Source organism: Phyllostomus hastatus, unplaced genomic scaffold (genome assembly GCF_019186645.2).
Source record: "Phyllostomus hastatus isolate PE091 unplaced genomic scaffold, TTU_PhHast_1.1 phas_contig_209, whole genome shotgun sequence".
Classification (NCBI taxonomy): Eukaryota; Metazoa; Chordata; class Mammalia; order Chiroptera; family Phyllostomidae; genus Phyllostomus; species Phyllostomus hastatus.
Genome location: NW_025333735.1, coordinates 18,492,106 through 18,506,320, shown reverse-complemented (window position 1 = coordinate 18,506,320; position 14,215 = coordinate 18,492,106). Strand labels below are relative to the sequence as shown.

At 36.2% G+C, this 14,215-nt stretch overlaps 1 protein-coding gene across 13 annotated transcripts in view; it reads left to right on the top strand.

The window, feature by feature from the left end:
* The window catches only part of MIER1 (MIER1 transcriptional regulator), a 56,834-nt gene that overhangs the window by 681 nt on the left and 41,938 nt on the right, over nt 1-14,215 (top strand). For 2 of the 13 annotated variants that reach the window (XM_045835365.1, XM_045835363.1), the window contains 4 exons: nt 551-651; nt 3,761-3,834; nt 13,675-13,699; nt 13,833-13,869. In XM_045835365.1, coding sequence (XP_045691321.1) covers nt 551-651; nt 3,761-3,834; nt 13,675-13,699; nt 13,833-13,869 — 237 coding nt within the window. Of the gene's footprint in view, nt 1-518; nt 652-890; nt 918-3,189; nt 3,256-3,744; nt 3,835-5,007; nt 5,289-13,674; nt 13,700-13,832; nt 13,870-14,215 lie in introns of those variants that run through there. The other 11 variants (XM_045835367.1, XM_045835364.1, XM_045835375.1 and 8 more) reach the window with 10 other exon arrangements.

Here is a 14,215-nt window from a genome sequence, read left to right as displayed (position 1 = left end):
AGACTCAAAGAGGGCATTATTGTGAGAGACCGAGGTCCTCCCAGGCGGTGGGAAGATTCTTGGGGACAGATGCCTCCCCTGCCTTTGAATGGCCTTGTTCTTCAGCTGTTAGTGAAAAGATCTCTGGCCTGTAGCTCATCTCTGGTCCTCACTTGCTGTGTGACCTTGAGCGAGTCACTACCCCTCTCTGGGCCCCAGTTATACCTAAAGCTTTCTCCAACGCTAAAATTCTTAATTTTGCCGAAAAACATATAGTTACAAGACTAGCCGGTGTCCTGAGGCCGATTAGCAAAGATGACTTGGAGTTAACTGAACCTTCTTCATTTATGGGTGGAATGAAGTGGCCTATTTATTGGGTCACTTTTATTCCTCTACCATTGGTTACAAATTGCATGACTCAAGATTCATTAATGTTTTCAAAAATTGTCATGAGATCCTTGTCCTAATTCCTGGCTATTTTTTAAAAAATTAGAGACAGGGTGAATGGTGAGCTTGTGGTATCATCTTTTCTGGTCTAGGTACTACTGAGGCTCTCTTTCCTTTGATCCAGATGGTGTGGTGGCTCGATTTTCCCAGTGCCTGGCTGAGTTTCGGACGTGGTTAAGAACCAACTGGTTGAGGTTCAATGCAGACAAGACGGATGTGATGCTGGTAGGCAGGGGCACACTTGGAGATTAAGGGAGGGAATATCCAAACTCCCTCAGTAATATAAATATACCATTATGATGTGTTCCAGTGTTTGAGAACTGCAGATGGGCCAATCATTTCTAGAGTTTGGGTGAGGTAAAAATAACATGCCAACAACATAAGAACTTTAAAAATACCAGTTTGTGATAATCTAATAAAATAGGGCCATCGGACAGAGCTCTCTATATAAAAATTATCAAAAGAAAAACTGTTCTTTGAAGGACCACAAGGCTATATGAATGATCTGGGCTGGCGTTAGCAGTGAAAGCCAAACTAACATAAAGATGATGATGCTGATTGTCATATAGATGAGGGGCTTCCAAATGCAATGCATTACTGCTTTGTAACTTGCTTCTGTATCCTGCCTATTATAGTAAATTTGCAATTTGTCTAAAATGCCATTTTTAAAAATAGGTGAAGTTTTTTGGTATTTAGGTATTTTCAACCAAACTGGTAGTTACCCATAAATTTTTTACCTGCAGATGATGTGTAGGCTGTCACTTTTAAACAAAAATTTTAGAAAATAGTTACAAAATCTCAAAAGGGACTCAGGGACTCGGAAAATTATTAGCAATAGAATTTGTTTTTAGGGTTTTGAATTTTCTGTATTAATTTGTTTTATTCAAACAAACCCATAGTCTAAATTGTTATGAGTATTTTCTTCGTGCATTTTTGAGAAGTACCTTTTTGAGTTGCATAACAGATTGTTTATACAGTATGGGTATATATTATATTTGAATCAGGTGTTTTATGTTTCTTAGGATTATGTAAATTTTCAAAGAATTTTACTTATTGGTTAAAGTATTGGTTCAAGGAAAATTGTGACTTTAAAATGCTTTTGTTAACAGCAAAATAATAACTCTTAAGTGATTCTTGTATGTGTATTATATCTTCTATAAAATTGTTTAATAACTTTTAATGGAGCATTCACTAAATTGCTTAAAAATAATTTCCCAATATAATAGCAGTTTTGAGTAGCTTAGTGTGGTAAAAGTTGATATCAGTTTCCCAGAAAATAAGGAAGCCTTTAGGTGAGGAATGGGAGCTAAAGAGGCATTTATTCAGGCTTTGTATAGTGATTTTTTTTGTTTTGTTTAGTTTTGTTTTGGGACATTAGCCACAAGCCTCATATAAAATTGGAATTAACCACACTTTTTTAGTTTAAACATAATACTACAATGAACAGAACTACCATTATGAATGTCACATTAATAAATACCATAAACTGTAATAATTTAACAACTCATAGGTAATAGTGAATTTTCTTATGCCTTTAACTGTCTTGTCTTGTTTTAAGCTCTTCTAGTATCAATGGGCTTTCAACATTTTTTTTGTTAACCCAAATATACGAGTAAATATTGACTGTTTGTATTTAAATATAAAGGAAACATCTGTTGTATTAATCGAAAGAACTCAGGGTAATGGATAGAAATAATGAGGAGGTAGATACTGGTTTACTAAAAAGAATGGTCCAAAAATTAGAGCTTTTAAAAACTTGTTTATATTTTTTAAAATTATTATTTATTTATTTATTTATTTAGAGGGAAAGGGAGGGGGAAAGAAAGGGAGAGAAATATCAATGTGAGAAACACCAATTGGTTGCCCCTCAGGTGCTCCAGTGACTGCCAAACCTGAAACCCAGGCATGTGCCCTGACTGGGAATTGAACCGGTGACCTTCTAGGTCATGGACCAATGCTCAATCAACTGAGCCACGACTGTCAGAGCAGAGCTTTTCTTTTCTTACTTTCTTTTTTCTTTTTTAAGAAGCTTCTTTATGGCACAGTGAGTCATTGGAGGTGTTTAAACATAGGCAGAAAAGCTTGGTAGTAAGTGGGGAAACATAGTGAGAGATTCCTACCTAAATAAAGGAGAAATTGACTAAATACTTCTAAAGTCCCATCCAACACTAAGATTCTATGCCTAATGAACCCTTAATTTTTACATATTTGATACTGAAGAGGTTAGCAAGAGTTTTGAAAAAGATTTTACTTTCTTTAAGGCACCTCCTAAAATGTGTAAACATAAGTGTATCACTAGAATAAAATGAGAGAACTGTACTAAATTCAGTAGTCATGTGTTACTGATGACTTACAATATTGGAGCTGTTTCTCTTTATTTTCACAATCTTTGAACCTAAAAAAAAAACATGGAACCCATCTTTATAAAAATAGGAAGGAGAAAAGTGTAGACAAGATTTTCTCCCCTATACCATAATGCCAATTAAAATTAGTAAATTAATACACAATATTAATAAACTTAAAGGTTATTTATCAGTAACATGGATACTCATTCAAGTGCTGTGTTTTGGTGTGTATAATGCGCACCCACATTTTGTGCGCATTATACATGGGTTTATTATGCCTATGTGTAATATGCATCCTTATTTTTTCCCTAAAAAATTTGGGCAAACCTGCATATTATACACAGCAGAATACGGTATTTCTCAGACCTCAATTTTCCTGACAATTTCTGAAGTCATTCAGTAATTTAGGAGGTTGTAGTCCCAGCTCTTTATCACAGCTGGGATTTTTGTTGAAGGTTTAACTGGAGAATCTGAGATTAAATGGGTTTAAGCAAGCAAACTATTCCTGTACCTTGCTTTTTTTGACAACAACTTAAAACTTTCCTTTTGGTAACCAGCTACATAAATTTCATATATTAGCTTTCGTATTTAAATGGAAAATCCCCCTTTATCCCCATGGTATTATAAAGCCTGAGTTTCTACCTCAAGGCCCCTTATTATTTTTATCTTTACCCACCTCAACTCTATGCACATCCAGTATTCTTTGCCTTTAGCTGCTTCCATCAAGCATCTCAAAGTGAAAAATTATGTGAAAAAGCCATTTTTATTTCAAGTGCTAAGGACTAAGGAAATTCAACAGGGTAACTTAGAAACTATATACATGCAAAAATATTTATCCCCCTAAGGAATCCTGAAAAACATTTTTATATAAGTATTCTAAAAAATAAAATGAAAATACTGTACAGTACAGTTAATGGTAAAAATTGTTTGTAGATTTGGGAACCTTAAAGTTTTCCTTTCTCTTCTTTCCCTTGCTTTTCTTTCAGTAGAAAATGTGCATCAGATGTTTATGTTTAATTGGTTTACAGACTGTCTGTGGACTCTTTTCCTGTCAAATTACCAGGTAATGTCCTTTCACTTAGAAGCTACTTCATATACCTATAAATGCACAAATTATTATTGGACATAAGAATTTCAAGTAATGTTGAATCTTGAAAAATATGAAACTGCTAAACAGAGTCTAGAATTTTAAGGGAATACAAATACCATAAGAAAACAGCCTCCCTCATATTGCATTCTAAGTTAAGTGTTAACTTAAAAAACATTTTATGTGTGCACACTTATGCCACATATTGTAGTGCTGGTATTACATTTTTTGGAGGGAATGAATAATTTTCATACTTAACTGGTTGATTTTGGTAGTCATTTTAAAAATTGAATTGAGGAACCCTTGAATATTTGGGGAAGAAAAACTGTCTTTTTGAAATGAGACTTTTAAACTGCTGGTTTAATAAAATATATGTTCATGCACGTTTTAATATTACCTTGGTATTAGCCAGTATCTGCCTGAGTAATGGAAGTGAAACATATTGGTTCTTTTGCAGTCATCGGCTCTGGCTATCTTCAGAGTTGGCATTAAGGTCCATTGACAGTTCTAGGCCAATACATTGCAATAAACTTTCAAATTTATTTGAAAGCCTGCAGTCCTTTCAGGCTTCGCAAATAAAAGCAATTTCTCTCCTCCATGCAGTTAAGTCAGAGATTATGTCCAAGGAGTGGCTTTTCAATATTTCACATTTTAAAATGTTTTCTAGTGCAAATTCAACCGTTGCACACTTAGATTGCTACTGGCATCTCAGAAGGTATGTAAGGAAAATCCAGTGAGATAGGAGGATGACGGGCTATGTAGCACAATCCTTTACTTAACCTCTGCCCAGACCGCTAAAATTTTGAAATACTGAATTTTACATTTCCTGTCGCGAATCAACTGGTGAATATTTGTCTAGGGATAACCGCTTTCGAAGCGCACAGCAACATCCGTTTTCCAGCAACTATACTTCGAAAAAGGCCTACATGTAAAATATAATGTATCTTTTCCCCATCGATGTGAATGCCAGATGGGGTTCATTTGGCACCCTTCCTTGACTCCTCTGGTCTCGAGAGCCCTTTCTTGGCTGGACTCCTGTGCTCGGATCCGCTAGGGTAGGGGAGGCGCCCCTTGCGGAGATGCCACCTCCCTCCACACCCACCTTGACTCCGCCCCCTTTGCGGAGCACCCGGGAGGGTTGCTGCGGCCGGCGCCAGCCCTGCTCTGGCTGTGCAGGCCGGCCTTTTCCCTCCACTCAGCCTCAGCCGGTCGTGGCCTCGTCGCGTCGCCGCGAGGGGGCGGAGTGGGGCGTGGTGGGCGCGCTCGGGTGGCTCCTGCGCGTTCCCGCCGAGGCAGAGACGGCGGGATTCGAGAGGCGGCAGCTGCGGCGACAGGAGTCCCGTTGCCGAGTCTCACATCCGGGTTCTGGCCGTGACCCATCTGCGGCCGCCGCGGAGATGTGACCCGTCAGTACGGCAAATATGGCGGAGGTAAGGGAGTGAGCTCCCCCTCCCTGTCCCGGAGCCGGGCACCCCTGGGCCCTGGCCGGGGTGGAGTGGAGTGGGCCTGGCTAGGAGAGGCCCAGACCTGTCGGCTCCACTGCCCACCTGTTGTCCGGAACAGGCCGCGCTCTGGGCGGAAGCTTTTCTTGGAACTTAGTTGGGATGGGCGCGCGGGGTGAGAGGGAGTGGACGTGCCGTTGGACTTCGGGGACAGTTTGAAGGGTCTAGTGCTGCGCAGGACTCCGTGCGGAGAGGGACAGGGTGGGGGCGCCCACTGAGCAGGGGCGTCTGTGGCGCAACTTCGCTGGGCCGGTGCGAGGGCCGAGAGAGGAGCTGCTGCTTCCTCTTCTTGCGAAGTTTCTTCCCTCCTTAACCAAGATGCTGTTGCGCCCTTTCGCCTTTTCACGTCACCCCCCACCCGTTTGCTACTGACATCTAGTCTGTGTTGGTGGGGAAAACTTGAGGCTGGACGGCCTTAAGATTAACTCTGTAATTTTCCTGCTGGTGATAAAACGAGCTTGGAAAAGGAACCTGGCATTTCGCAATCCAGCCCTCTAGGTTGGGGGAGTTTCCTCGTTGCTCCAAAGTGTTCCATCCCCTGCCCCGAGGTAGAACCTTTTCTTTCCTTTTATTTCAGCGGAGTTGCTTTATACCTTCCGCTCTCTGACGTCCCCGGCATTTGCCCTCTACCCCCGCCCCGTTCCAAATCTACTCTATCCTTCTAATTTTTTTTCTACCTTGTGGAAGATTTTTTTCTCCCTTTTTTTTAATTAAGCGAAATCCCAAAACCCCTTTCTTCAATTTATTTTACATGTTTGGGCCTCAGATTGGTGGGCAACAGCAATGTTTGCTTAATTTTAACTTACTATATAAACTGGAGATTAAAATTTTTGCCTCTGATTTAAACCATAAACATTCGATTTTTTAAAAAAACTTTTTTTCTTACCCTCGGAAGAATTTTGTTAATTACCTTTTGGAGTTCAAGAGGTGATATTTTTAGATTTTTATGTTTTCTTTGAGTAAAGTCACTCTTAATGACTGATAAGAAATTTCTCTTGTGTGAATTACTATTTTCATAGTGTCAGAGGCACCGAAAAAACAGATTCAGGAGTAGGTGATTCTTTTAACCATCAGCCCCCAATTTTTGTCTGTCTTATTTGCTAAATGAAGTCAATGGTGAGTACTTTCATCAAATCCGTAATATCTAAACCTTGAGGATACAGAAACAAGATTAAATTGTGGAAAATAGTTTTGGAGACTTCTTCATTTACCTGTTGAGTGGAGATGATTTTTATTTCTTTGCTCTTTGTGGTTAAAAAATGATATTTTCACATGAATTGGAGAAAACAGTTCTTTGTATTTACTGAAATGTGACTGGATTTATTATACCTAGCTGAAAGAATTTTAGTCCTGGAGAATCTTAAGTGTTTTTTTCCCCTTCGTATGTAAGAGAGGGGAGGTGATGTATATAGCTGGCTTTACATATATTTGATCAAATAGTACATAGCTGATAAACCTTTCAGTGAATATCCATTGGATAAGCAGCAGTGTGCTGCCTGGCATAGGCTTGAGCTTTAAGTTCTGTCATATTTTAACGCAAGATATTATTGAAGGAAAATAGCTTAATGTATGAATATATTGTGAAATTTAAGTTTAAAAAACCTCACCCAAAAATTGTAACTGCCCAGCACACTGAAAACTTAACATATAAATGGAAGTATATTAACATTTTATTTCTTGTTTTAGAAATTAAAGATGGTTGCATTAATGTAAGAGAAGAAAAGCAATATTTTGTTACTAGTCACTTCTCAATATTATCAAGTGCTTATTTTAGTTTTCTTAAAAATTGCATTGCTTGGAGAATGGAACTCTCCTGTAGGAACACATACATGGTTCAATTTCAAGAAGAAAAATTCTGAATTTTGTTTTCAGTGCATTTTAGTGACCTGGTAATCTTATTTAAAAATATTTTGTTTATTTTATTATTATATTTAGAGGGGAAGGGAAGCAAAGAGAGGGAGAGAAACATCCAATTGGTTGCCTCCCATACGTGTCCTGAACAGGGACTGAATCCACAACCCAGGCATGTGCCCTAACCGGAATCCAGCCAGCGACATTTAGCTTTGCAGGATGCCCAACCAGCTGACCAGCTGAGCCATACTGATCAGGGCAGTGACCTGGTGTCTTTCAAAAATTCATCTTTTATATTCTTCAATTACTTGTAGATGAGTTTTGGGGTTTTTTTGTATAGTTAGTGAATTTGGAAGAAGAACCTTCATCTGTGTCTAAAACAGGTGAAGAGGTGAAAGGTAAATTTAATTTGTAATTTTTTCATTTCAACATTTTAATAATTAAGATGATTTTAGAGACTGGTCATTTAAAAAATTAGATGAAGAAAGAATGCTTGGTTTATAAAATGCTTTTACTTGCTTTTGTGTGAACTTTCAGGATATTCATTCTTTATGATGCATGTGGTAAATGATTCCAAATGCTGGCTATTATACACTTGATTGAGTAGATCTGAGGATTGAAGTTAACTGGTGAAATAATAGTAAGTGCATAGCAACAATATGTATCTATTCAATAAATCTGAGGAGAAACCAGTTATTGAAGAAGCATGTCTCCAGAGAAAAGTGTAGGTATTATGCTTCTAGGGGTTTTTTTGTTGTTATTTCTTACATAGGAGAATGACCCTGGCCTTGTTAGTTTTCTTTTTTTTTTTTTTCCAGAAATATTTAATTCTCTAATACAAATTTACTTTAGATGTAAATAGAATATACCCATTTTTCATACTTGGTCTGATCATCTCAATTATGACCTATGCATTCAATGGTTCTTCAAATTGTGATAACATTGAAAGCATATTTAATATACTTAGAAGGGGTATATTTTCCCTTTTTAAATGCATTTTGGTAATATTTCTTATTATTATCCCTTAAAGTTATTTATCAGACTTCTAAAGGGAGGCTCTTCTAGTCACACTTAAAGGAAGAAAATTACAGAGTAGTCACAGTTTTATAAAAGCATTGAGAAAGAAAGAAGAAATAGTTGGTCCTTTGGGTTTTATAAGGAACATGGTGTAGGGGCCTTTGGGAAGTAACAATTTGCCTTTTATTTCAGAGTTTGTAAAGACATAAGGGACTTTTTCTCAAGGGAAAAAAATAAGCCACAGCATAACACAAGACCTATCTTTTCACCTAGGCTATAATTCTGTTACATAGAGAGAAGAAAATTTAATGGACTTCCTTTTCTCTGTTTTAAGTATTCTAATATTTTCAAAATGATGCATAATCTGTTTTAATCTGTTTATGCACTGTCATATCTATCCACTTATTTTTTTAAAAAATATATTAGTACTTTTTTGAGACTATTTGGACTTTGCTTTTTAAGGAAATGGAATCATCTTAACTGCTCTTCTTGATAGTATTAATTTCTACTCTAAACAAAACTTGTTTCACTACAATGAATTTAGGTCTTAAATAATTCTGTATACTGGTAATACAATTTTTTTTTTAGTATTTATACTTCAGAGCTAGTAGGGATTTACCTAAAGTAATCAAGAACACCAACGCATGAGATTCCTTAAAAAGCGTAATTCAGAAGAAGTAATAAAGCACTTGATCAGGTAGGAAAGATTGGTGGGGAATATAGAAGTGACTGAGTTCTAGAGAATTCTTGTGAGACTAATCAGTTTCCCAAATAATTTGGGAAAAAAATGTTGCCATTGAAACTTCAGCGTGTCTTTATGAAAAGTAATTAGCTGCATAGAAATTTCTTGCGTGAAGGTCAGGTTGAGTCCCTGTACTTTTCAAAAGATTTGCAAATAGTTTCAAAATTCATTGCAGTGATTAAACTGTTCAAGAACCATTCTTTGCTTGGGACCCATTCTGTTTGACTTATTCTATGGCTTGGAAGAATGACTGTTATAATTATGGTTATGTGGATGTGAAATTCATCAAGTTGCACCCCCCAGAAAGCTTTTACAAATTGAGATTCTCTTTTCCCAATAGCCCTAGATTAAAAAAAATAAATTTAGAAGAGTCTGTTAACATACCAAGTATTCCTTAGCAGTGTTATGTCTTCTGAGAAATCCATAATAAAAGTAAAGAACTTTGATCTCAAAGGAATTTGAGCTGGAAGAAATTTAAATCTTAGAGAGAAAATGAAACTAAACAAAGAGTTTATGTAATTTGTCTTAGGTCGTGCAGTTAGTTAGTCTCTGCACAATTAAGACTGGAACCTAGGCTTCTGAATTCTTGGGGCTTAGTAACCCTTAGTAAGCTAGGAAGGAGTTATGGGCCAGTGAGAATGCTTGCAAGTAGTTAGAAATTCCAACAGTACAGAAAGGTATAAAATGAAAAAAGCTTTTTCTCCCCAACCCATTCCCTACTGGTAACTATTCTTAACAGATTCTTATGTATTCTTTTGGGGGAAAATTTTGTATGTATATTCTAGTCCAGTGTGCTCCCTTCCTTGACACATTTGTCTGTCTCTATATACATATATACATGTATGCATATGTATGTATATGTGTGTGTATATGTATTTTTCCCTAGTCAGTACAAATAGATCTGTGTCATTCTTTTTAATGGATTAATTGGATTAATAGTATTCTATTGCTTGGAAGAACTGTATTTCCATTTCTAACTAATTAAATGATGGACATTAAAGTTTTTTCCAAACTTTTGGCTATGAACAACTTTGTGGTAGTAGACATCTTGTGGTATAGAACATCTTGGTGTTCTTTATTAGGCATATCAATAGGATAAGTTTATTTTGGCAAAATTATATCCAGAGCAGTTAACTCCCATTTCTACCAGTAATGTATGAATGCATTATACACACACACACACACACACACACACACACACATATTCCTCACCCAGGGTTATATTTATTGATTTTAGACAGAGGAAGTGGGAGAGAAAACTAGAAACATCAATGTGAGAGAGAAACATTGATGGTTGCTTCCCACCTGTGCCTGACCTGGGATCGAACCCACAGCCTTTCGGTGTACTGGACAATGCTCCAGCCAGCTGAGCCATCCAGCCAGGGCATGAGTGCATTTAAAATATATTTTAATCTCCAATGTAAAATCTTTACTGCTTACATTTTATAGTTTGAACTTTTACTAAAAATAGATAGTTATGAGTACGTGTGTGGCTTTTGTTTTGTTTTATATCTTTTTTAATCCTTACCTGAAGACATAACTTACTGATTTTTGAGAGAGGGGAAGAAGGGAGAGAGAGAGATAGAGAAACGTTGATGTGAGAGGAAATATCTTATCAGTTGCCTTTCTTATGCACCCCAACCAGGAACCCCTAACCTGCAACCTAGGCATGTGCCCTGACCTGAATTGAACTGTCAACTTTTCAGTTTCCCAGATGGTGCTCCCACCAATGAAGCTACACCAGCCAGGGCTATATGGCTTTAGTTTTATTTTTTTCCCCCTCCTTCTCTCTTGCTGGTTTACTCTGGTTATTAATGGTAGATGTGACAATTTTCCTGGAGGGTATTGTTAAGAGATCCCAGTTCCCAAGGAGACATAGATAGTATATGACAAGTGGCAACTTGAAGTCACATTTTAAACCTTCTTTGAACAGATGAAAACCATTTTTAAAAGAAAAAGTAAGGGTAAAGGAGAAAGGAAATGAAGAGCAACTTTTTTACGTAGTTGTTTGCTTGGGAGGTGAAGAAGGAACCAGGCCCTAGGCTTTAATTCTACCTCCTTCACCTGCAGTGGAACCTTGATCAAGTCACTTTATCTCCCTGAGTTTGCTAATGTATAAAATGATGTAGGCGGGGAAGGTTTATGGTTATGATCAAGTAACTTTATGCATTTGCAATTAAGTAGTCCTATATAAATATAAGCTAGTTTTGCTATTTTAAATACTTAAAAAAATGCCTTCAATGATACTGAACTCATATATTTGAAGAATTCTCATTTTTTTGTTGGTTGTGGTTTACAGTACAAGCTGTTTTCAAACATCCATTTTTCATAAGCTCCCTATTATTGGTTGGTTGATTGATTTAATGATCAGTCATCATTTATTTCTTTTTAAAGTTAAATTTATTCAAGTGACATTGGTTAGTGTCACCAACTCAAAAGAACTTATGCATCCCTCCCTATGTTCATAGCAGCACTACTTATAATAGCCAAGGGCTGGAAATAGCCTGGATGCCCATCAGTGGATGAGTGGATCAAAAAACTGGGGTACATTTACACAATGGAATACTACACAGCAGAAAGAAAGGAGTCTTACCTTTTACGACAGCATGGATGGAACTGGAGAATATTATGCTAAGTGAAATAGGCCAGTCAGTAAAAGACAAATACCAATGACCTCAGTTGTAACTGGAATCTAATGAACACAATAAACTAACAAGAAAAATAGAACCAGAGACATGGAAACATGGAACAGACTGACAGCTGTAGGAGGGGAGGAGGGAGGAAGTAATGGTGGAAGGAAGGGGAAGGGACTAGTCAAAGAACATGTATGAATGACCCATGGACATGGACAATGGAGAGGGGATTTACTGTGGGCAAGGGGAGTGGTGTGGGTGGAGGGGGGCAAAAAGGGGAAAAAAGAAATTGGAACAACTATAATAGAATAAACAATACATTTTTTAAAAAATAGCATCTTAGAAATATGAAAAAAAATGCTCCAAGAACCATTTCTTTTAAACTACTAAGTTGAAAGAAATACTGGTTATTCTTTTATATTTCATGCAAACAAAAGTTTACTAAAAAGGACAAAACAGCGGTATCAAGCTACTCAGTGGATAGTGAACCTGGGACCAGATGAAGATAGTTTTGAGCATTGCTGTGGCCTTGGACAAGGGTTGCGCTTAAACTTGGGAAGTAAAATATAATTACATGAAATCAAATATGAATTTTTTAAAATAATTGATTTGCTTACAATAATTTGTGTGGTGGGTAAATTTATTTTCACTCAGAAATGTGCAGCTCTGCCTGAAAGAAGTTAAGCAAACTAGAAACTGTTTTTTATGGTTACATTATTCTGGTCTCTCACCCTACTCTTCAGCTTCCCATGAGAGGAACTGAATTAAAGCATAGCACTCTTGATCATTGTGGCAAAGTAACTTAAATAAAGATGGTGACACTTGAAAATATACAATATTAAATTGTCAGTTTTTTGTTAGAACAAGACAATACTATAGGCAAGAACCATTCTCTTGTAAGAATTAAAAGAAAAAAACATAGGACCCTTGTAAAAGTGTGTCTCAAAAGAACCTAAGTCACCACGTGGAATTTGGAGTGTATACTTACTACAATAGCATAATGTGGACAGTTTTCAAAGTGGAGTTTTAACACCTTATAGTAATTTGTCTTAGATGCCTACCTTTTGAAGTGTTGGGCACATTCCTTACTTTTTTTTGTTCTTGCCTCTCTGTGCCATTACTTGGGGAAAAAGAAGGAAAAATACTACAGTAATATCCCTCTCTCTCTTTGCTGGTGCTTTTGGTCTTCTAGTGTCTCTGATTTCTGTTGGGCACTAAATATTTAGATCTGAGTGGATAGGCAAGGTTTTAGTTACCAAGTTTATATCATTTTAAGCATTTTTTGAGATTGTTATGGACTTTTTTATAGGAGTTTATATTTGTAGATGACTTGGTTTTAATTGAATTAGATGAAACAGCCACAAACTCTTAAGTGGTGAAATTACTAAAATAAGTTGCTAACAATTCCATCTTTACATTTTTCCATAAATATATGGTTAAATTTATGAGAGGTAGAATGGTACAGTAGAAGAAACATTATAATTTCAAGTCTTTGTGATTTAATCTCTATAGACTTAGTATGAAAGGTTGCTAATTTTGTGATAATTTATAAGTATGTTGTTTATTAGTAAAGTTAACCTTATGAACTGTTTGGTACTTAAGTAACAATTTAATTTTTCCTTCTGCTTGCTTGCAATACAATTTTGAGTTAAAATAATGTCTTAAATTGTGCCTGCCTCCATTCTCACACATATTTTAAGCTGTAGATTAGTTTGATAGCAAATCTTTTGCAAAGTTTTCCTATATTGATAGGAGGGAATATTTCAGAAAATGTCAAGATCTAAATCTCTCTGAAACCACATATTATGAGATTCATTTGCCTTTAAAATGAGTCAATTCCATATTATTGTCTTTTTTCCCTAGATTCAGAAGTGTTTTGAATTTTCCTATTATGTTTAAATAGGATATCGGAGGAAGGATCATATGGGAAGTTTTCATTTGTCTTAGGCAATTCAGACATTCAAACTTATTGTAGTTTTTGGTGTCATATTAGTCATTGAATAATTCCTGTATAATTTGTAAAGATTACTTCATGAAAATGCTAATTTTTCTTCTTTTCTCCCCTTCTTAGCCATCTGTTGAGTCTTCAAGTCCAGGTAAGTATTTTCTATATTTTTTATAATCTGTATTTGATTAACATTTGTCCTATTAGTTGCATAAAGGCTAGAGGAGTTAGACTATCATCTGACTTGCCTTTCTTCTGAATGCTTCTTTTCTCTGGGGAAAAAGAAATGGATGAAATATTTGACTGCCCATGAAAGTACAGGTGAGGCTGCTGTGAGTTCAACCTCGTGACTCTTTGTGGGTTCTCTCTCTTTTTTTAAATGAATTTCCACGTGTATTTCTTATAGTTTTTAATTGCTATTTGATTTGAACTATATATGAAGTATACTTTTAAAAAAGGAATTACTAACTGCTTAGAAATATTTGCTTGTATAGGAAATTTAAAGTATTTTATTTGAGAGAAAAATCGTTAAAACATTTAGTGGAGAAAGGAAAATAAAATAATGAAAACATTCAACAAATGAATATTTAATGTTGTAAGTTAAGCAAGTTATTTTTATATTTGAATAGGACCAGTTTTTATCCTCTGGCCATATATCTTTGGATTT